General features: G+C 33.7%; 3 protein-coding genes across 3 annotated transcripts in view; 2 read left to right on the forward strand and 1 right to left on the reverse strand.

The window, feature by feature from the left end:
- The window catches only part of LOC102585321 (DEAD-box ATP-dependent RNA helicase 8-like), a 10,802-nt gene extending 5,807 nt beyond the window's left edge, over positions 1 to 4,995 (forward strand). Inside the window, exons 4-10 of the mRNA XM_006339480.2 lie at positions 1,240 to 1,478; positions 1,892 to 2,143; positions 2,232 to 2,412; positions 3,066 to 3,154; positions 3,237 to 3,310; positions 3,406 to 3,518; positions 4,341 to 4,995. Of these exons, the coding sequence (XP_006339542.1) occupies positions 1,240 to 1,478; positions 1,892 to 2,143; positions 2,232 to 2,412; positions 3,066 to 3,154; positions 3,237 to 3,310; positions 3,406 to 3,484 (914 nt within the window). The 3' untranslated portion in view covers positions 3,485 to 3,518; positions 4,341 to 4,995. The remainder of the gene's footprint in view (positions 1 to 1,239; positions 1,479 to 1,891; positions 2,144 to 2,231; positions 2,413 to 3,065; positions 3,155 to 3,236; positions 3,311 to 3,405; positions 3,519 to 4,340) is intronic.
- Positions 4,996 to 11,610: 6,615 nt separating this feature from the next.
- LOC102585656 (myb-related protein Zm38-like) lies at positions 11,611 to 14,345 on the forward strand. The gene is made up of 3 exons (XM_006339481.2): positions 11,611 to 11,932; positions 13,029 to 13,158; positions 13,292 to 14,345. The coding sequence occupies exons 1-3, from the start codon at positions 11,800 to 11,802 to the stop codon at positions 13,956 to 13,958; spliced, it is 930 nt and encodes a 309-aa protein (XP_006339543.1). The 5' UTR covers positions 11,611 to 11,799; the 3' UTR covers positions 13,959 to 14,345.
- Positions 14,340 to 18,013, reverse strand: LOC102585991 (remorin-like). The gene is made up of 5 exons (XM_006339482.2): positions 17,696 to 18,013; positions 15,825 to 15,872; positions 15,513 to 15,600; positions 15,101 to 15,182; positions 14,340 to 14,753 (listed from the first exon to the last, which is right to left on the reverse strand). The coding sequence occupies exons 1-5, from the start codon at positions 17,802 to 17,804 to the stop codon at positions 14,556 to 14,558; spliced, it is 525 nt and encodes a 174-aa protein (XP_006339544.1). The 5' UTR covers positions 17,805 to 18,013; the 3' UTR covers positions 14,340 to 14,555.
- Positions 18,014 to 21,562: the final 3,549 nt, after the last annotated feature.

Consider the following 21,562-nt stretch of genomic DNA (forward strand, 5'->3'; position numbering starts at 1 on the left):
TTTTCATAACATTATCCTGTGTCAAAGCTGCTTCCTTAGCTAGCAGCCATATAAAACATGAGACTTTATAAGGAATTCTGCCTTTCCAAATTTGTCTCCATGGCCAGATAGGAATCTGTTGACTTGGTTGCTCCATCAACCTGTAAGCTGCACCTACTTTAAATATACCTTTGCTGCTTCCTTTCCACCATAATGCATCCTCTTCAGCCTGGAGTCCATTGAAGTTTCCAACAATGTTGAGAAATTCTGCCACTCTCATCACTTCCCAGTCATTGAGATGTCTTCTGAACTGGAAATTCCAGCCCTGTGTTGTCCAAATCTCTGCAATGGTCCTTTGTTGTGAGAGAACTAGGTTATATATGTCTGGAAAGAGGAGTTCCAGATTACCTGACTCATGCCATTCATCTTTCCAGAATTTGGTCTTGTTCCCATTCCCCACTTTCACCTTGGAGTTGAGTTTGACTTCCTCCCATAATTCTCTTATGGATCTCCATAAACTGACCCCATAAGGTGAAGTCACATCCTTGGTCATCCAACTATCTTCCGCCTCATATTTGGCACCTACCACTCTTTTCCACATTAACTGATCTTCAAACGAGTACCTCCACAACCATTTCATTCTGAGTGCTTCACTTTGGAATATCAGATTTTTTATTCCCAATCCGCCATTCTTTTTCCCAGTTACCACAGATTCCCATTTCACCAGGTGAAATCTTTTCTTCTCGTTGTTACCTTGCCACAAAAAATTCCTTCTAATCCTATCCAATTTTTTGATGACCCCTGCTGGAATAGGAAATAATGACATCATGTATGTTGGTAGAGCATTAAGTACCGAGTTGATGAGGGTCAACCTCCCTCCCATTGATAAGTATTGAGTTTTCCATCTAGCCAATTTTTTCTCGCACAAATGTACTAGATCATATTGTCTCAATGCTGACCTGCCATAGCAAGTTTTAGCTTAGAAACATGTGTTGCTGGCCTTTTCCTGTCACATATAGTCTTATGTTGCTACGTTACTTTGCTACACATGAAATATCGTGCTGTGAATATCTTACTTTTATTTTGGTTTGGTGCAAGCTATTATTTGTACAGTTTGCTATGATATAACTTATAATTGGTCCTAACATATTTTTAGCATCCCTGCAAATTAAGAGGAAAATGTGTAGTATTTCCCTAGTTGTGCAACTATAGTTTACTCTGTGTTCGTTTCTGACTGTTGTTTGGTGCTTCCATATGCAGCTATTATTCTTGTCCCAACTCGAGAATTGGCCCTCCAAACATCTCAAGTTTGTAAAGAACTTGGGAAGCACCTAAAAATTCAAGTCATGGTTACCACTGGGGGGACTAGCTTAAAGGACGACATAATGAGACTGTATCAGCCAGTTCATTTACTTGTTGGAACTCCTGGAAGAATTCTTGACCTTGCAAAAAAGGGGGTGTGCGTTTTGAAAGATTGCTCCATGTTTATCATGGATGAGGTAATCCTTTCTTGAGTAAATAAATCAGAGTATTAATGCCCGATTGTCTCCTGAAGAGATGTTTTGAATGCTCAAGCGATGACAAAATGCTTAAATTTTTTGATAAGCTTATTATCTATAGACTACACTTCATGTGCAATATAGGTGAAGTTTTAATCAATTCAAGATCTTTGATGCAGTCAGTTTTATTTTTGATGTTGAGAAACTATCAGCGATTTGGGCTAAGATTACTTATGATTCTAACTTACAATCTTCAAAGTCTTGATGCAAGTTTCTGGCATGTTGAGAATTTTTTTTGCAATGGCTACCTTACATGAGTTGATTGGGATTGGATAAATCGTTTTCTGCTTGTCCTTCCTGGCAAGACAGCATACATAATTCTAAATTCACATGTGTTTACTTTTGTCCTTCAGGCTGATAAGCTTCTTTCACCAGAATTCCAACCTTCCATCGAGCAGCTGCTCCGCTTCGTACCTGCAAATCGCCAGATTTTGATGTTTTCTGCAACATTTCCTGTCACTGTCAAGGACTTTAAAGAAAGATATTTGCGCAAGCCATATGTTATCAACCTCATGGATGAACTTACGCTCAAGGGTATAACACAATTTTATGCTTTCGTTGAAGAAAGACAGAAGATTCACTGCCTTAACACTCTCTTCTCAAAGGTAGTCCTAGTTTCACTATGGAACGTAGGTGTTAAAATTAGCGCAATGTGCACATGCTAACCAATTTCTATCTGTTTTTCCGGTGCAGCTTCAAATTAACCAATCAATTATTTTTTGCAACTCTGTAAATCGTGTGGAACTTCTTGCCAAGAAGATTACTGAGCTGGGCTATTCATGCTTCTACATTCATGCTAAAATGCTTCAAGATCATAGGAACAGGGTGTTTCATGACTTCCGTAATGGTGCCTGCAGGAACCTTGTTTGTACTGGTATGACTATTGCATCTGTTCAACTAGTATGGTTAATAATTGATGTGTTCATGTGTTAAATGTGAATATTAGAATTCAAAGTTATTTATTGGTACTTCTAAGTACATAGTAGTTCTTTAAACCGTGCGGCTTATTCTACGAGTTTCTGTTCATAATATGTTCTCACCTAGGCAAATATCATGAGAAATATCGATGCCGGGTGTATTGTGGTGTAACTCGTTTGGTTGCAAGTGCCCCATTGTTGGGTCAGATTGCATGTACTTATTATCTGACCAAACATGGTGCTATATGTAGTTGCATCGTTTTAGTTAGTGTTGATCGGGTGAAATTTCTAGCTCTTTTGGTTGAGTCGTGGGGGGGAGGGGGATTAAACTAGATGCTACTCAGAGTTTATGCATTTCCCTGCTGGAATATGTGGCTTTACTTATTCCATGTTCTGATATTCTTGGTGTTGCTGAGCTCTCTTACATGGTATGCCATCCATTTGTTTATTTTGTAATGAATGATTCTCACATTGCCCTTAATGATGAATTTTGACTTTATCTTTCATTATTCTTATTCTTTTACAAGGATCAGCACGTGTTCCTGTGATACAATGTCTATTTTGTTAATTGTTTGATTTAGTAACTTTGTGTTCTTTCATGATGGGACAGATTTGTTTACTAGAGGAATAGATATTCAAGCAGTCAATGTTGTTATCAATTTTGATTTCCCTAAGAACTCAGAAACGTATTTGCACAGGGTATGCACTACAGATCTTTGATCTTGCTTATTGACTTATCTATCTGTTTGTGCTATTTTCTCATTGATAATTGCTTTTGCAGGTTGGACGGTCAGGGAGATTTGGACACCTTGGTTTAGCTGTTAGCCTGATTACTTTTGAGGATCGCTTCAATTTGTATGCATTAATTATGTTCATTTCTTTTATGCTAGGTCATTTAGTTTCCATATGCTGGTTTCTGATGATACTGGTTGTATCTATCTGACTGACAGGTACAGAATTGAACAAGAACTAGGAACAGAGATCAAGCAAATTCCTCCACAGATAGATCAAGCTATATATTGTCAATGAGCAGTGTAGCTGTGGTTGATGGTGCTGCCAGTGGGTAAGTATTTATAATAGAGATGTTTTGTGTATGCAGTTTGTTAAGTTGCTGGGTACAGCTTCCCTGAGGATTTTCGATATGCAGTCCAGACAGTTATCTCTTTTGTCAGTTTTAGTAGCCCATCAATCTTGGGTAGTTTAATTTAATTGCATTGAAGGTGGTAGGCTAATATTTGGAATATTACGTTCTTATTCCTGTGCTTTTTACAAAAATTACACAATATTCTCTTTTGATGTGTGGCCATACTCCATATTGGAAGTTGAAAGGAGTAGGACTTTCACTGTTTGTTTCTCGCATTGTGTGACTAGAAGCTCCTCTTGTTTTTCTGAATGATATTGTTTGCTCATTTGCATAGGGAACATGTTGATTTCACCAGATGAACATTTTCTCGATTAATCTTCTTTACTTTAAATCGGTTTAAGCTTTTCAGCTCTAGAACAGTCTATTCAGGAAATTTTGGTTGGAAAATAGATAAAGCTGTGTAAGACAAAGTGCTGGTTTTATTTTTAACCATGCGTTGTCTGGAAAATTTTGGACTCTGGTGGTGTTATTTTTCTGATTAGTTGAGTGCTGTTAAAAAGACAAGAATAAGAAAGGTAGGCAAAACGAAAAGGTTTAAAATAGAATCAATTAGTTTATGTAACAACAACCTTCAAAAGTTCTTGAAATGGCAAAAGACAATATCATGCTAAGTTGTTCTTAGCTTCTTGTTTCAAGTTATCTTATCAGGCTTGTTTTGCTGATAGCACTTCACTTTAACCTTCAAAACAAAAATGAGAGGAGAAAGGGAATAAATTTTTTTGAGCTCATGCTTTCTTGCAGAGATGCCAGATTTCACTTTCTGAGGGTGTGCGACTCCAGAGTTTAAAAGAGGAACTTGGCAGATTCATGGTTGTGGAACAACAAAAATGCATATTAGATGTCGGGATTCTAATGACTAAAGAATCAAATGGTACATATTGACATTCAATCGGTCCTCAGTAACTGCGCCTATCTTTTGTTGGGCATCTGGATTATGTGTATTTGGCACTTGTTGTTGTTTCCTTTGCTCTGTATGTCTGTTGGAAACTGTCAGAGTATTTAGCCTTTTCTTCGATCTGTTTTTGCGGAGCACATGGGTTCAGTGTTTGGGCATTGTCCTGGAGAAGTGGTGCCTAAGGATATAATGAAACATCTTAAATGATGGAAAGGAGTTTGGCTGAATTGATTGTGAGATGAGGATCAGATATCCAATAAATATCCAACTGCACATTTGTTTAACAAAGTTTGTCTAGCCCGTCTTTGAAGGGCTCTGCACTTTTCCTTTATAGCTTTTTCTCTTGTTGTGTTATGTTTTAGAGCACTTGACAGTGTTGTTTTCTTCATGGGTGTAGTAGTCAATTCGGCTGATTTTGAAGAGTATGATCCTATTGTAGCGCTTTGTCTTTGTTTCTTGTTGTGTGGATACTGTTCTCCTTTTCTAATACCTTAAAACGGAGAACGTTTTGCTGCAAAAGAAGTTTTTTTTCCCAGCATTAAGCTGCGCTGCAAAATTCAGTCCTTTTCCCTACCACAGTATCCACCCAAAGGGTCTGTCCTCAATAGCCTCCCTTCTTACCCTATCCGAAACAGCCTCACTATAGTTGGTATGTTGATGTTCCTGCTGTGATGACCGGTTTGAGTCCTTAGCCTTTAAAACTCTTTACATCTTATGATGCTACTATATGAAAAAGCCCTTTTTATATGGTGGTGCAGTTTTTATGCAGGATGAGCTTCAACTCCGTTATCTTTTATCTGGTAAAGTAGCGTCACGCATCTTGTTCTCCATAATCATCAAGGTTACTAGGTGGATGATGATTTCATATGAGGAAGTTATCTTTTGATGCCTGGTTGCTAGAAAATTAATTTTCATATAACTACCTTTGACTTTAAACTTCATATTACTTGCTTCGAGTAACACTTAAGATATATTATTATCGATATTAAAAACAGTATCAAGATGTTCTTTGATATGCTAATATTGCTATTAATTTTTTATGTTGTATACTATTTTGGAAAACAATTATTTATTTACCAATCAAATGTTGAAAAATATTTTGATGAAAATAAGTATGTCATCTCTACCCCAAAGGAGGGCAAGTTAAAGTAATATATTTTGATTTTTTTTAACGAAAAACCTGTTTGGGTATGTATGAGAGAATCAATGGTTTTTAAGACCATTTGGTTGCAGAAAGTTTTTGATGAAGTTTATATATTTATATAGTACATTAACTCCCTATAATTCAATTTTGCGATTTTCTTCCTTTATTGAACATTATAAAAAGATTGAAGTTATTTTATTTCTACAACAGATTTTTAACTTACTCGAATTTTAAAGCGTTGATCCGCTATTATTCTAGGATTTAATTTAACTTTTTGTCATTACTTTAATATTTATTCAAGAGTGTTGCACGGTTTAACCTTAAAGTTCTTTTTCTCAAGTCTCTATTCTTCAAGACAGACAGTTATTAAATAATGCTTAATTTATTAGTATTTTTTGGAAGGGGTTTATTAATTGTTGTGGCGAGTCAAATGTGGAACACAGAAATAGGACGGCGTGGAGTAAATGAAAAATCAAAGTTAAAATTGACTGCATTTATTTCACTGACTAGTGACTATGATAAGACCTTCGGTGACTGCAGATAGCATTGGAAATTTTTTCAAGTACCAACTAATGGAGTTATTATGTTCACTAGTGTCTAGTGATAGTAGTGATGGTGGCGGTCGGTGCTAGTGGCTAGTAGTGGTGATGGTAATTTGTGCTAGTTAGATATATAGTGATGGTATAGGTTAAAGATGGTATTGATGGTTGTTGGCGGCGATGTTAGAAGACTGATGATTGTGGATAGAGTAATAGTGAAAATAATCGATATAGAAATATTGTTGGCATCATAATGACCACCATCACCAACTATCAGTTATCATTACTAACCACTTTGAATGTAATAACCAAAAGTTCTTTAGTGAAATCTCACCTATAAAACTTGTTTTATTTTACTCTCACGAAAAAGTCATTATCTTCATTTCTTAAAAAAAATATTTAACCAATCAAACATAAAAAAACGAAAAACATTTTCCTCGGCATGGTTAAGAAATAAACTAAAATTTATTTAATTAGCAGTGTCACTTAGCACTTAGCAGGGTAGGGGCCTGGAGTCATTGTGACCTATCACGAGAAAAAGATGCTTCCTTTATTGCCTGTTTGTGTGTTCCCTCTAGTCATACAATTCATCTTCTCCATTAATACATGTCTATATATATGTGTGTTTGTGGGGGGGTGGGGGGGGGGTTGCTCTATTTATAATTATGATGTACCCTCCCTTTTCTTTCTTTATTATATACTATATGGTGTCCATGCATTTATCTATCTATATATGAAAATTAAATGTTACTCCATATTTGTCGGAACTATTTTTTGTTTAATTACACATCATTATACAGGATTATATAAATCTAAAATATTCTACTTTATCTACTCAATTCAACGACAACATACCTAGTATAAGACTCGATTGATTGATTATAATATCAAATAGATATAAATTTGATATAGAGTATTAATATTGATTTAGTTGATCAAAGTTCAATTGACAAGTATCTTTGTCATACCCTATATGACATGTAAAGATTAGTTGTAGACTTGTAGTCAAATGTCTACACATATGTTCCTCATACATAGCTTCCCTGTAACACCCCGCTATTCGAAAGAACTAGAATTAGAAGGAAATCGTTTTTGGAAATAATTAAATTTGGAAAGTTTGACAAAGTTAAGCTAAGTATGAATTTTGAGTCAACTTCAAACTACCATAACTCTTATCTCAGGATGAGTTAGGTGTGCTACAAGATACCGTAGGAAAGATCTTTGAATTATCTTTCCAACGCCGTCGAATTTGCTCAATTTCGAGTTCGTATGGGGGAGATGTTCCCATTTGAAGTTGGATTGTCTAGATAAAGAAAGTCAAAACCGGATTTTAGAAGGGTATTGTGGTCTTTTCACTGTCCAATTAATTAAATCCAGTTTTAGTAATTACTTAGGGGTCTAAACTCAATTGGGTTAGTTTATGCACTCAAAGATTTCACGCTAGGGTTTTAGAGAGAAGAAATCAAGAGAGAAGAGAAGAGGAAAGTCAAGATTTGTCGTCTTCGTAAAGAATTGACTGCGGATTTCATCAAGGATTTGATCATACGAGGTATGTGAGACTTTTATAACGTTGGATTCGTTTACCCACGTGCCAAACATGTTTATTTCAGCGTGAAGTCGTCCTAAAAGTATTGAAAGTTTGAATGTTCTTGGTGTGTGTTCATGAATTGCTTTCGTTCTTGAATTTGGGTTGAGATTAAGGAGTTTCTTGAGGTTAGAGTGTTGTTTCCTTGAGTTGTTTGAGTTCGATTCTTGTGTATACATACTGGGTATCTGAATCTAAAGAGAATTTGAGAAAAAGAACCGAGTTTAGGCGAATTGGGGTTAGAAAACGAAGAAGGAACAAGTCGGGCAAATCTGGCTACCAGGTCCACATCGTGGACCTGTTCCTCAGGATAGGAAATTTTCTCTCCGCGTCACGGAAAATTTATTTTGCGATCAAATATTTAAATGCATCTCCGCGTCGCGAACTTGCTTCCAGACAGTGATTTCTTGATCGTTTCTCATGTTTGACTATCTAAATATACTCCTAAACATAATGAGATCTTTCCTATCGCAAATCACAATCCTTGAATCCATAAATTCAAATTCAAGGAAAGTTAAGAGCCAAGTCAAGAGAAGTTCATAGAGTCTTCCAAAAGTCTTTTACAAATGTTTTAACTTTGTTTGAAGACCCGAGTTTTGAGTTGAGTAAAGAGTAAAGATTGAAGTTCATTTCTTCAAAAAAGTATATCGGGACTATGTATTCCCAAAGAGTAAAATGTTTTCATATTTAAACAAGAAAGGAAACTGAGATTTCCAAAAGACCCTTTGAGCTAGTTTTCAGTAAAGAGTAAATGCTTTCACAATTAAGCAAGAGAGCTTTCGGGCTAGTTTTTGAGTTATTATCTCAAACCACAGAGTTATGTTTTTAAACATATGAGCTAGTATATTTTGGGAGTAGTATTGAACACCGATATGAGGAGAGTTCAGACAACTCCTAGCTCCCATAAACCATGTAGTCATCATAGGTAGAAAAGGGTCATACTTTTTAGATGATTCCTTAGTGCTTTTAGCATAGACTAGTGGATCCACTTAGTAGTCAAGTTATATACCCTCGACAAGGTATAGGACGACCCTAGCAGCGTGAGACAAAACGTTGTATCATCATAATAGCTCTTAAGTGATGGTTGTCGGTTAGAGAAACTCCCACATAAGTATTTTGTATTATTATATACACAGAGTTACTTGTATTTTTATATACATCCAGAGTTTATATTGTATCTTTACATACATACAGAGTTACTATTGTTAATCTATGTACACAGAGTTGATATTCATGTTTTAAAGCTTTTCTTTATAATGCACTGATTTATACTGCTTTATATTGAAATAAGTTCAGTTCAGTTGAGACTAGGTTTGTTCTTTCAGTTCCCTTTTCAAACTTATGTCTTTTTTTAGAATTCCCCTTGCATGCTCGTACATTCAATGTAATGATGCCAGTTGGCCTGCATTTTTTTATGATGCAGATTCAGGTAACCAGGATCAGCACCCAGCGCATCGTTGATCCAGTTGAGCATCAGAGTTGTTGGTGAGCCTCCTTGCTTCCGGAGGATCCCTTTTTCATTACTTTATCATTTTAGTTCATTAGGATGTCGTGGGTCTTGTCCCGACGTCCATCTCAATTGTTAGAGGCTTCATAGACAGTGGTTATGTTTTGAGACTTGAGTTGCCATCTTGGCTAGTTGAGTGTTCTTTTAAGACATTCTAAGTTTATTTCATGAGTTCATCATTTGAGACTATTTTCTTGTGTTTAAGTCTTCCGTTGAGTAGTAAGCCAGGCCAATGATTCGCTTGGGGCCAGCAATGGTTTTCGAGTGCCAGTCTCACTCAGGATGTATGCTCGGGGGGTGTCCCTCTCCTTATGTTACGTCAATTTATGCACACGTACATATTTGACGTAAATTTTGAAAATGTTAAGTTAGTTTGTATTATTGAGGAGTAGTCACTCATCGTTATTTCTTTTTGATGCATCCATGAGGTTTCCGATATGTATAGATGAATGGCTATCGCTAATCGCTCTACTTCTTAGAGAAATTAAATTTTTGTAGGTTTTTATTTTTTGATATATTTCTTGTATACGTATGTATGCTTCTTTTGCGTTAGTCTCCTTTTTCAATAAAATTATTACGTTATCGAAAAAGAAAAAGGAAGATCCATAAGATTTATCTGTTCACAGAAAGTAAGTACTAGTGTGCCTTAATTGCTTGACCTTGATTTCCCAGTCTTCAGAATTCAATGCGCATTGCATTATTTATTTTTTTGATAATCGAGAAATTCATCTAATATCAATCTTTAGAATCAATCACAATCTTCGAAATTCCGAAATAGTAGGCCCATTAAACTTAGTTCACATGAGGCAGGACTCGAACTCGTCCAAGTCACAAGTTAACTTTTACTATCATTTAGAACCAAGACGCGGGCTATTGCTCACATTGCATTATATTACTCTGCTTAATACTTCTTGTGTTTTATATTATTTGATCTATATTGATCTGACACGTCTCATAAGAAAGATTTAATTAAGGATATATTTTACTAAACTAATATTATTAGTGATGCTTTGAGTTCTAAAATTGACCACTAGAAATATTACTTTATATTGTTTTTAATATTAAGGGATAGTATAATAAGAAGTACTCCCTTTGTCCAACAATACTTGCCTACTTTTGATTTTACATGTTTTTCTTAAGAAACTATAAATAGAAAGGCATTTGAAAATAATAAATACAATGTTTTGAAAAATGTAATAGGGAAATGACTATAATTAATGATAAGGGTTAATTAGGAACTAAGTGTAAAATTATCCATTGATTTCATAAAGTGGACAAATATTGTTGGACATCCCAAAATAGTATAGTGGACAACTATTGTTGAACAGAGGAAGTAAAAAAACTCGTGTTAAAAGTAATAAAAGTGTAGTGATTTGCTAAGTTGACAAGTACTTCCTCCATTCACTTTTATTTGTTCACTTTCAACTTTGCAGCTCCTTAAAAAATATATTGATTTCTTATGTCCCTAATTACTTGTCCACTTTTGAATTGACACCCCTATTAAGAAAACAATGATTGACATAATGAGTTTATCATTTTACCCCTATTAATTATGAAGTGGATGAATTAAAAATTTAAAATTTTCAAGAAATTCTACCTTTTTCAAAGTAATTAATTGAAAGTATAATAGGTAAAAAATTTGTCCTTTCTTGATTTGTCGAAATGGACAAGTAAAAAAAATCGAACAAGTAATTAGGAACAGAGCGAGTAGTACTCTAATAGTTGATATGAGTATTTTATTGTAATACCATATTAATTGATGTTTAGTGTTAAATTTTAGAAAATAAATAATTAATACAAAGAGTAAAACATAATTTTTTTTTGTTTTTTTTTATATATATATGAAAGTGACAAATAAACATGAAAATCTATATTTGAAATAGCAAACAAGTAAAAATAAACATAGAATATCTATTTTTGATACACGAGTCAAGTAAAATAAAACAACCAACAACTATGTTACTTATATTCTGAAATTGAATAGCGAAAACCTCAAGAATTTGAAAAGGGTAAGAAAGAAGCATGCATTTAATGCAACTTTCTTGTTCTATTACGTCAATCATTCAATTTTTTTTAATGGTTACATTTATGCAATGGTAGTAAACAGTAGTATTTATTTTGTTTTCCATCTGGTGATCAGTACCCACATTGAAGTCGTTTAAATCTGAAAATGCGCCGTCAAGTCCCACATTAGAAGATCCGACGGTCCATACCCAGAGAGACTCAAATGTGAGACTCCTAAATTAAGAACGAAGGAATACTTATCACTCTATCACAATCCTTATCGGTGTAAATTGTAGTATTTGTGTCAGCACATCATATCATTTAATGTGTAGCCGGCTATGGAGTTGCTGATACTTCTTACACTCTATCTACTGTCCTACTCCATTTGATAGGTCAATTTTCTTACTTTTCCCTCTCCTAGGAACACTCATCTCTTCTTTTTTTTTAAACTTAAAAGTTAAAAAACTTGACTTTTTGTTGATCATTGACAAGTAAATTTTAGTGTGTGTGTGTATGAAAGAGAGGAATGGGGAGAACACCATGTTGTGATAAAAATGGTCTAACCAGAGGACCTTGGACCCCTGAAGAAGATGAAAAACTTATTCAATTTATCAACAAGAATGGTCATGGTAGTTGGCGTTCACTACCAAAACTTGCAGGTCTATTTCACTACTCTTCTCATATTCCATGTTACTTTTATCCCTTTCTTGTCCCAACTCTCCGCTGCATCTGTGTCGGATCCTCTAAAAATGCACTATTATGACATTTTTGAAGAGTCCGAGCAATGTAGCTTTTAACCATTTTGCCTCCTACCTCAATGAGTAACAGGGGATTAGCTTCAATTTTCTCCTTTGTGTTATTTTTTTTATTCAGTTTAATGACAATAATATTTGTTTTCCAGTCATCTAGTTTATGGTTTCATTGGCTTTGGTGAACTCTACAATGTTATAAATTTCATTTATTTGATGTAAAAAAAAGAAAGGAAATAGAAAGGGGTACTTTGATGTTTTCTTTCTTTTGGTGTGAAAGAAACCAATTTACCCTTTGATGAGCATTAATGTTCTTCCAATTTTTCATGTGATACTAATATGGAAAGGTGATTCTTTTACTCTTGAGTTTACTTTTCTGTTTTACTGAATGACATAAATTACCCCTTGCAATTCACTAGTACTTCAAAGTGCTGTTCTACTTTTACCCCTAATCATCAAAATAGTTAAAAATTTCCTTCTGGAGATGCTCTCTTTTTTCTTTTCATTTAAGGTCAAATTGGGAACTAAGTAAAGATGTTAAACTAGTGGGAATTGTTCCTTGTTTAAGGCTGCCTTTGGTATTCTTTTGTTGCAGTTATCATTAGGAAGTCTTTGTTTCTCTTCTCCATGTGTACACTATGAATGTTGACCTAATCGATCGATGATTTATCGAAAGACACTTACAATTTTGGGCTCCACACACATCCTCTTATGTGAAAATGTGCCAATTTTCTATGTAGGTGCCAAATGTTACCCGAGTGAACTAGCCTCGAGCGTGCTGGTTCACTGTTTCCAGCCTAGTTACAGTTTCCTGGCTAATACCATAGTTCTTTGGTTATTGTAACCAGCTTGAGCAGCTGATATTGTGTTAATGACTAATGCTGTTAGTAGGAGAGTTTAGAATGATAGACTAATATTATAAAATGGTAACATTGCTCTCTATGGTATCATAACCTCATAGTTTGCCTGAATTCTTGTCAACTGTTTTCCACTTTTTCACTAACAGGTCTTCTTCGTTGTGGGAAAAGTTGTCGTCTTAGATGGACGAATTATCTAAGGCCAAACATCATACGAGGTCCTTTTAGCCCCGAAGAACAGAAGCTTGTCATACAGTTACATGGCATTCTTGGAAACAGGTTGGTTTTTGCCTTACGTAGTTGCATGCTTAACTTCTAGTATTTCTTAGTACTCGTTTACGTAATGTAAAAAACACTATAAGCATCATTTATATTTCAATAACTATGAATAATCATTACTAAGTTTATCTAGATGGGCTGCAATTGCTTCACAATTACCTGGGAGGACAGACAATGAGATAAAGAATCTGTGGAATACTCACCTGAAAAAGCGCCTGCTTTCCATGGGCATTGATCCTCAGACTCATGAACAGTACTCTGACCCCAATGGACTGCTGAGAAGACCAGCTACATCACCTTCAGCGCGTCACTTGGCACAATGGGAAAGTGCTAGGCTCGAAGCTGAGGCTCGTCTTTCTAGAGAGTCCCAATTCTTGGTTCCATCATCAGTCGGAAGGTCTGAGACTGACTATTTTCTGCGCATATGGAACTCAGAGATAGGAGATTCATTTAGGAAATTCAAGAAAGGAGAAAAAAATGCTTGTCAAAGTCCAGCCTCTCAAGCATCTTCGTGTACGAAGTATGGATCAGCTTCAGGCATTACGACTGAGGTTGAACTCGGTGTTGCTGGTTCACCAGTGACAGGAAGCAACCAAAATGAGTATAAAGAGTGGAAAATTGGCCAACCATATACAGAAGATTTCTTGCAAGGATCAGACACGTCTAGCTCCAACGCCATGGAAGATTCATCTGAATCAGCATTGCAACTTCTTTTGGATTTCCCTAGTAACAATGACATGAGCTTTCTAGGACATGGTGATTCCTATAGCTTGTATCCCTTTTTGAGTGAAAGCTCATGATCTGCCCTTAACCAGAATATGCAGTGTGCTTCTTTCTTTGATATCAGTGGCTCCAAACCATCGATTTTGAAAAAAATTCTGCTGGTTATTTTAGTAGCTCCAGCTGTGGAAAGAACACATATTCTAACTCTACTATATATTAATGTCATATCAATAGGACTATCTCAGTTCCATCAGAGGAAAAGACAATGCATTTTCCCTCTATATTTTGTAATAGCAATAGTGCTATCATGCATGATATTTTGTAATAGAAATTCAGGACTATGTTTTGTTTCTATACAAGTCATGCTTACATATTACAGTTTTTATTTTTTTGGTCAACCTGAATAGCAGCAAGCAAACAGTAGAAACTTCATGACACAAACTAGGAACACCAAGTGATTCTTGACAACATTTCAACATTGTAGTTTCCAGACATTTTATACATAATCTCAAATACAGTATGAAGTATCAGTAGAAACTTCATGACACTTTAAAGTTAAAAACTTTCATGAGTGCTTTTCTTACACAAACTATGAAAACTCAATATGTTTGAAACACCCAATAAAGAGCAACAAACATGAAAATTCACAAAAGAGAATGATACATTTCATGGCATTAACATCCAAGGCATCCAATCTTCTTAGGGGCTTGTCCCGTAGCACGATACTTGGCAGCCATCTCCTCTGCTTTAAGAAGTTCTTCTCCTCGTCTGGCTTCAACCATAGCTCTCTTTTCCTCTGCCTCCATGTGAACTGCAGCTACTCTATTCTTGATCTTCTCTGCATATTCTGCTTTCTTTTGCTCTAGTTGTTCCTGCAAAATTTGTAGGAGGTTATCAACATCATTAAATATTTCTCTTGACAATGATAAATGTTGCATCCTATGCATTACCCATATTTTGGTCAGCATAGGACGACAAAAAACAATTTCTAAAGTCTTAAGTACCCCGTTTAGCTACTACTAACATTTCTCGATATGCTAAAGGAAATAAGAGTCTTTAGATGACAACCTAGCTTGCAGCCAGAATGCGGTGTATCTCATGAAAGAATATCGCAGAATAGTTCAAAATGAGACATCTTCCACAATATATCATGTTTTCAAGTATTTCCATGTTCAAAATTATTGAAGAAGCATGTATACTAGATTTCGAGCCTGATTACCTCAAGTTTCTTCAGTTTAGCTTCAATATTTGCTTTCTTGGTGTTCTCCCATGTTCCAACTGAAGAGAGCTTCTTTTCGGCCCTATTCAATAATAAAGCAAGGTGAAGATGACTTCGGTTATTGAATTGGCAAAAGGCTTTTGAGTATAGATGAATGGTATATCAATGTCGGGCTCAAAATTTAGAACATCTCCTAGATTCATTCCACTAGTAAATGAATATCTATACAAATGTTTGCATTTTGAACCATAAAAGGTGGACTAGAACATGAAAACATGTTTAAGATAACAATAAAAATAATAGAGGATGCAACCAAATGTTGTGCAACTTCAAAAGTGACGATATCCATATAGGGAATGAAGTTTTTGTCTGTACATTTCTCTTGAATAACACAGCAAGTTAGAAATCTTACTTGTTATTCACCTTGCTTTTTTCACTTTCTTCCCATGCCTTGATATAGGAATTCTTTTTCTCTGTTTCAAGGTGTGCAAGAGCAACATCTGGCGAAAAAAAAATGAATGAACTTGTTAACTGCTGAGAGTGAGATGTGACCGGCTCTAATAAACTCATTCCTTTGAGGTATTTTGTCACATAACAGGATAAGCTCCAACCGAAGTTGCCTAAGCAAGCTATTAAATGCATTCTTCATGAAATATTTCAATATGCAACATAAGCACATCCCTATATACTTAGAAAAGTTTCAAGAGCTAATATTGATGCATACCTCTGTCGAGGGATCCCTTTGAACTTTTCTTTGTAGAAGAGTCAGGCTCTGCCAAATCAGTAAATGAGAATACATCATCAGTCGCGGAATATTTCCCTCGAGACACAAGCAGTTCATATATGTGCTTTCTCTACAACTTTTCAATCAGAAATTAGTTACAAAAATCACAGAACTTCAAGAATGTGATCAGCCAAGTTAACACCAATGATGCCCCCAAGGCCTAGCTCGAGTGGCAAAAGGTGGAGGATTTGCGGCTTAAGTCGCAAGTTCAAGCCCCACACTACTCAAAGCGAAGTCCGATATTTAAGTGGAGAAGGGTAGAGGGGCGGGACTATTATCCACCGAGTTTAGAAGGCTGTGATTGGTCCAAAGGGCGGGTCACAAACGGATTTCTCGATTATCAAAAAAAAGAAAAAGTTAACACCAATGATCTGTTTGAAATGCATCAAATTTTCATCATAACAATACTAGGAGATACTATTATCAACTTTCTATTTAAATGAAGGTTAGTGTCCGAGTCCGTTTGTGTGCACCTCGATTATTCCATGTGGTACCTGCTATCCTACAAGTGCGGGTACCAAGTGACTCTACAGTAGGTATCACCTACCCGCCTTCACTACAATCATTATCTACCAATGATTCCCAGAGTACTAATTCTTTTGATTAAGGTAAACCAGAGTGGCCATCCACTAATTCTATTGATTAAAGTTTAAACCAGACTGGCCATCCACTAATTAAGCAAGGCATCTAATCATATTGATTTATTTTTGCCAAAAAGTAAAGGAGAGATATTGGACCTATTAATGATCTTTAAAAAACAGTATACCAAGTCTTTCCAATAATTCAACAGTTGTTAGGAGTATAAAGGCATCAAAATTAGTTGAGTCCAGCCAGATATGAACAATAATAGAATTAGATGCCTCAACTGAAAATAGATCGATTAATAATGACAAATAAAACACAACTCCATCTTCAAGAATTTTAAATGAAGTGAAACAATACTTGCAATAATTTGTTGTATATGGGATCAAATCTATGATATTATGTGACTATCTATTTTGAGATATTACACTTTTACAAAAAAATTGATTGCATGTTTGAGGTAAATTAGTTGAGTTACATGATTTTTCTAGTTTTTACATATTGCGAGGTATAAACCATATGTAATAAAAAGTACATTCGAATTCAACTTTTTAAAATTCCAAATGAAGTGAATATTTTTATTTATATACAGGCTATAACTCAATCATTTAATCATGATTAATTAATGTATATTTTTATATCGATATATTACCTAACCAACCATGTTTAACTGATTTTTGTCGGCTGAATAATTAACCTAAATCAGAATCTGGCAGTAAAAAAGTTTATCTTTGGATGCTTTCTTTGTGATATTCAGATATTCAACAGATCCTATCAAACTTCTCCAAGCATAATAAAAAGAATTAAGTTAATATAAAGGTTTAAAACCAAAAATTTAGAAGAATCTTAGACATTCAGTTGGTTGGCTACCTACTTGAATTTTTACCTTCATATTGGTGAAAAATCTCGGTAGTTCAATTAGTTGGCTACCTACTTAGACTTTTACCTTGATATTGGTGAAGGTTGATTAGAAGAATCACAGTAGTTCAACTGGTTGGCTACCTACTTAAACTTTTACCTTATTGATAAGGGTTCGATTCTCCACCCCATTTCCAATATAGTGTTTTAGACCAACGATTTAACAATGAATAAACGAAATAAAAGATATCAATAGGGATATATATATATATAGGTCATACCAATATTTAACAGGCACAAATTGGAGTTTTAGAATTTGACGATAATTAAAACAGAGATATATAGAGGTTTGAAATTTAAGGAATAATTACTTGTTGGAGGAAGAGTAGCAAGAGCTTTAGAGTCATCAGTTTTAGCCATGGCAGGAGGAGGTGGTAATTCTGGTTGAGGTTGAGCTGCAACTGCAGTAGCTTCTGCCATTCTTATAATTGAAATTAAATGTATCTAATAGGGGAAAGAAAGAAGAAGGAATCAATCAACAAAAGCAAAATGGAAACTAATATCTGGAGATTCCAACTTTTTGTTGGATAGGTTTTAAAGAGAGTAGTAGTGAAGAAAATTGGATAATTTGGTATCAATGAATCAACGGAAGCAGTGTTGGGGACGTGTCCGCATGTGGGACTGTCGGCAGATTTCCCTATTACGTTTATAATACTATATACTCACTCCCAGAGTCCCTGTCAATTTAATTATCTTAATTAATTGAACATAACAAGAAAATATATACCTTATTTTATATGTTTTATAGCTTGATTTATCATAAAGTTAAAAAATATATAATTATGATCTAAAATACTAAGTGATAAAAATATGTATGGTCCGGGGCGGATCAACCCTTGGGTAAGGGGTGTCAAGTGATAGTGACAGAGAGGTGTATTCAGGATTTTAAGATGATAGGTATATTATTTTGAAAATGTGGTAAGATATAAATTTGATCGGTATAATATTTAGATTCTTATCATTGAAAATTATTAAAAAATTTAATTTATAGGTCTAAAATTATTTTTTATATATCCAAACTACTTAGAGAGGTATTACCGAATTTTAGAAAGGAAAATAAAACAAGATAAATAAAAGATTCAAATTTGTAGCCTCACTTAGAGAGGTGCGCCCAATCACCATCTCACAATATTATATGATACTTCAAGTGTGGGTTAACACATCTATGTTTAATTTTTTTTATAAAGAAATATAACACTACTATATATATGAACCCTTCGGGGTGGCCCAATGATTTGGACTTGGGACTTCCATGTTGGAGGTCTCGAGTTCGAAACCCCTTGCCAGAACCCCTAGTGCGGGTGTTACCTCTCCTATGTGATTTGCGAGCTATTGCATAGGAGCGGGGGTTTTACCCTATATAGAGGTCAAATTTTGATAGGTATTATGAAAATTTCTTGGTCCTATTAAACTCATAATTATATTTTTACTATTGACACCCTTAATAACAACCATGGGTCCGCCAAAAAGAAGAAGAAGAAAGTAAGTCATATGAGACAGAGGGTATAAAATTGGAAAACTTATGTAACAATATTGAAAGAAACCCTTTATGTTTAGAGTGATTAAAAAGGGAAGTAACGAAGGGAGTGGACTACTATAGGAGTACAGGATAACATATTTATATTAGTAATAAATACTAGCTAGAGTTGTCAATTTTACGTGAAACATATGCTAAACTACTCTCTCAAATTTCGATTGAGTTAAAAAGGTGTTCGATTGGTCAAATCAACTTTTAAGTGGTTTTTAGAGTATTAGGATATTTTAAAAATATTTTTTTTAAAAAAGTTAAAAGTTAAAAATAGATACACCATTTTTCATTTTTTTTTCCCTTAAAAGTTATTAAAATTTGACTTTTTAAAAATTATTTCAAGAATTAAGTTAAGTCAAACGGACCTTTAAAGTATGTGAGGGTGTAAAATAGTTCAAAATGGATTTTAACTAGTAATAATTCTAACAAGGTGTGTTGATTATATGATTTTTTTTTTATTCTACCCACGTCAATATTAGATTACTGATCATAGTTTAATTATTTTTACAGTAACTACAACTAATCCTAAATCCTAATTCATAATTTTGTTATCCCATAATGAAGAAAGCTGTGCTTAAAAGTTCATATATGCGCAGTTTAGTTAAATTATTAAAAAAATAAAGAATACAATAAAATGGATACAATTCTTTTTAAACTAATTATAACGATAAATTGTTTGAAACAAGAAAAAACAACAAAATTAAGTTGGACCCGGTACTTTTACTTTATTAGAACACATAATCATTATTAAGTACCCTATATAGTAATTGTTATCATATTAATTTTGACCAAACTGTCTACATATATATAGATTGAACCCACAAATTAGTAGGTAGACTCAAGCTAATAATTAGTATACCCTATAGTAGCTAAATACACCAATAGTCAAATTAATTGTCCCGTTTTACATTTTGAGAATCAACGTTTTATTTTTTTAAAACTATTTTTAAAAGAAATTCACACAACTTAGAAATAAAACGAGGTCAAAAATTGAAGATCATTGAGTTATAAGCTTAATATACAACTTCTTTATCGATTGGTGAAGATTTGTCCACTTGAGGATGGAACCTCCTTTTGAAGACAAAGTTTCCCATTACGTTAGCTAGTTATACTTTTAATTATTATTTTTTAAATATTTTTAACTTTCATTCATTTTTGTTTGTCTAGATACAAAATATATTTGTGGTAATTGATTTTTAACTTTCAACAAGTCTCTTACAAAAGTTTTCATGTTTAGTGCGTAGTTTCTATATTTTTAGTTTTATATTACAAAAGCTTGTTAAATTTTAGGATATTAGTTTTCGAACACGTGTGTTATACGTGTATTTTATGTTAATTAGTATAATTTTTAAAAAAAATTAAAAAAATTGTGTAGATGTAAGAATTTCAAAAGAAAACCAAGCAAAATAAGTCACGTAATTCATATAAAACAAAATCTGAAGTTAAAGATGCAAACAATGAACAAAAAAGAGCAAAAGAGAATAAAAAATTATTAAAAGCAAAACAGAGGTTTTTCACAACTTAAAAGGAAAGTTAATTGAAGAAACTAATATAAAAAAAATATGTCTTTATCCCAAAAAGTATTTTGAACATTTTAAAGAACAAAGCATTATAATAAATTGACAATAAATCAAAGGCTAAAACTATTAATTTTATAGAAGTCAAAAGGATATGAAAAATTTCTTATCTGATGGAAACTAAAAAGAAGTAGAAGACAAAAGAGATTTGTAATGTCATAACTGAAGAATTAAAGTGTAACTCTTGAAATTCAAATTATGTAATTAAAATATTTGTATTATTTAATTAGATATTTAATCGTTTTAATTAAGTGGAAGGGTTAAATAGTAATCCAGCTTTGAAGTAAGAAACTCTCCATTTTTAGTAATAGTAATAATAATAATAATAGTAGTAATAAATATAATATAAATGATGATATGATATATTTATGTTGAAATATTCTTAAAGATAATATTTTGACACGCTTCAAGTTACCAAAAAAAAGTTCTCTACAAATTATGTGATCATCTTAAATTTTGAGCCTATTTTGTTTATTTATGCTGATTGTTTAACATTGAATTTGTTTGTTTATTCATATGGCTGTAGTGTTGCCGTTGAATGATTTTTGTACATCAAACAATTTAACAGTGTGGTCGTCGTTGTCAAATCACATGAAGAATCCATCATTTTCTTTAATTTACTTGTCTTTTTCCCCCATTTCCTTTACTCGCTTTAGAAAGAAAAACTATGTATATGGAGTTATGGACCCACTCGAACAAATACCAACAACTATTATAAGTCATGAAACAAAAGTTTCAGGTTCGAGTTTTCTTAGATTTTGGAGTCATTTTTATTAGAGATAAATGTTAAAAATACGCTTAAATTATTCCATTTTTTTGAGTTTCATACCTGAACTATCACTTTTTAGTTTGAGAAACACACATCAGTGGTGTGTGTAATACATTCTTTCTTTTATTTGAAAAAACCTTGACACATGGCATTCCACATGGATAAAATATTCCACTTTGACAAAAATTAAATAATAAATTATTAATATTAATTAAAAATTAAAGATTAAAATATTACTATCCATAAAAAAATATTTTTAAAAAAAAATAAAATTTAAATTATTTTTCTTACTTCACTCCACCAC

Source organism: Solanum tuberosum, unplaced genomic scaffold, assembly GCF_000226075.1.
Source record: "Solanum tuberosum cultivar DM 1-3 516 R44 unplaced genomic scaffold, SolTub_3.0 scf00010, whole genome shotgun sequence".
Taxonomy (NCBI): Eukaryota; Viridiplantae; Streptophyta; class Magnoliopsida; order Solanales; family Solanaceae; genus Solanum; species Solanum tuberosum.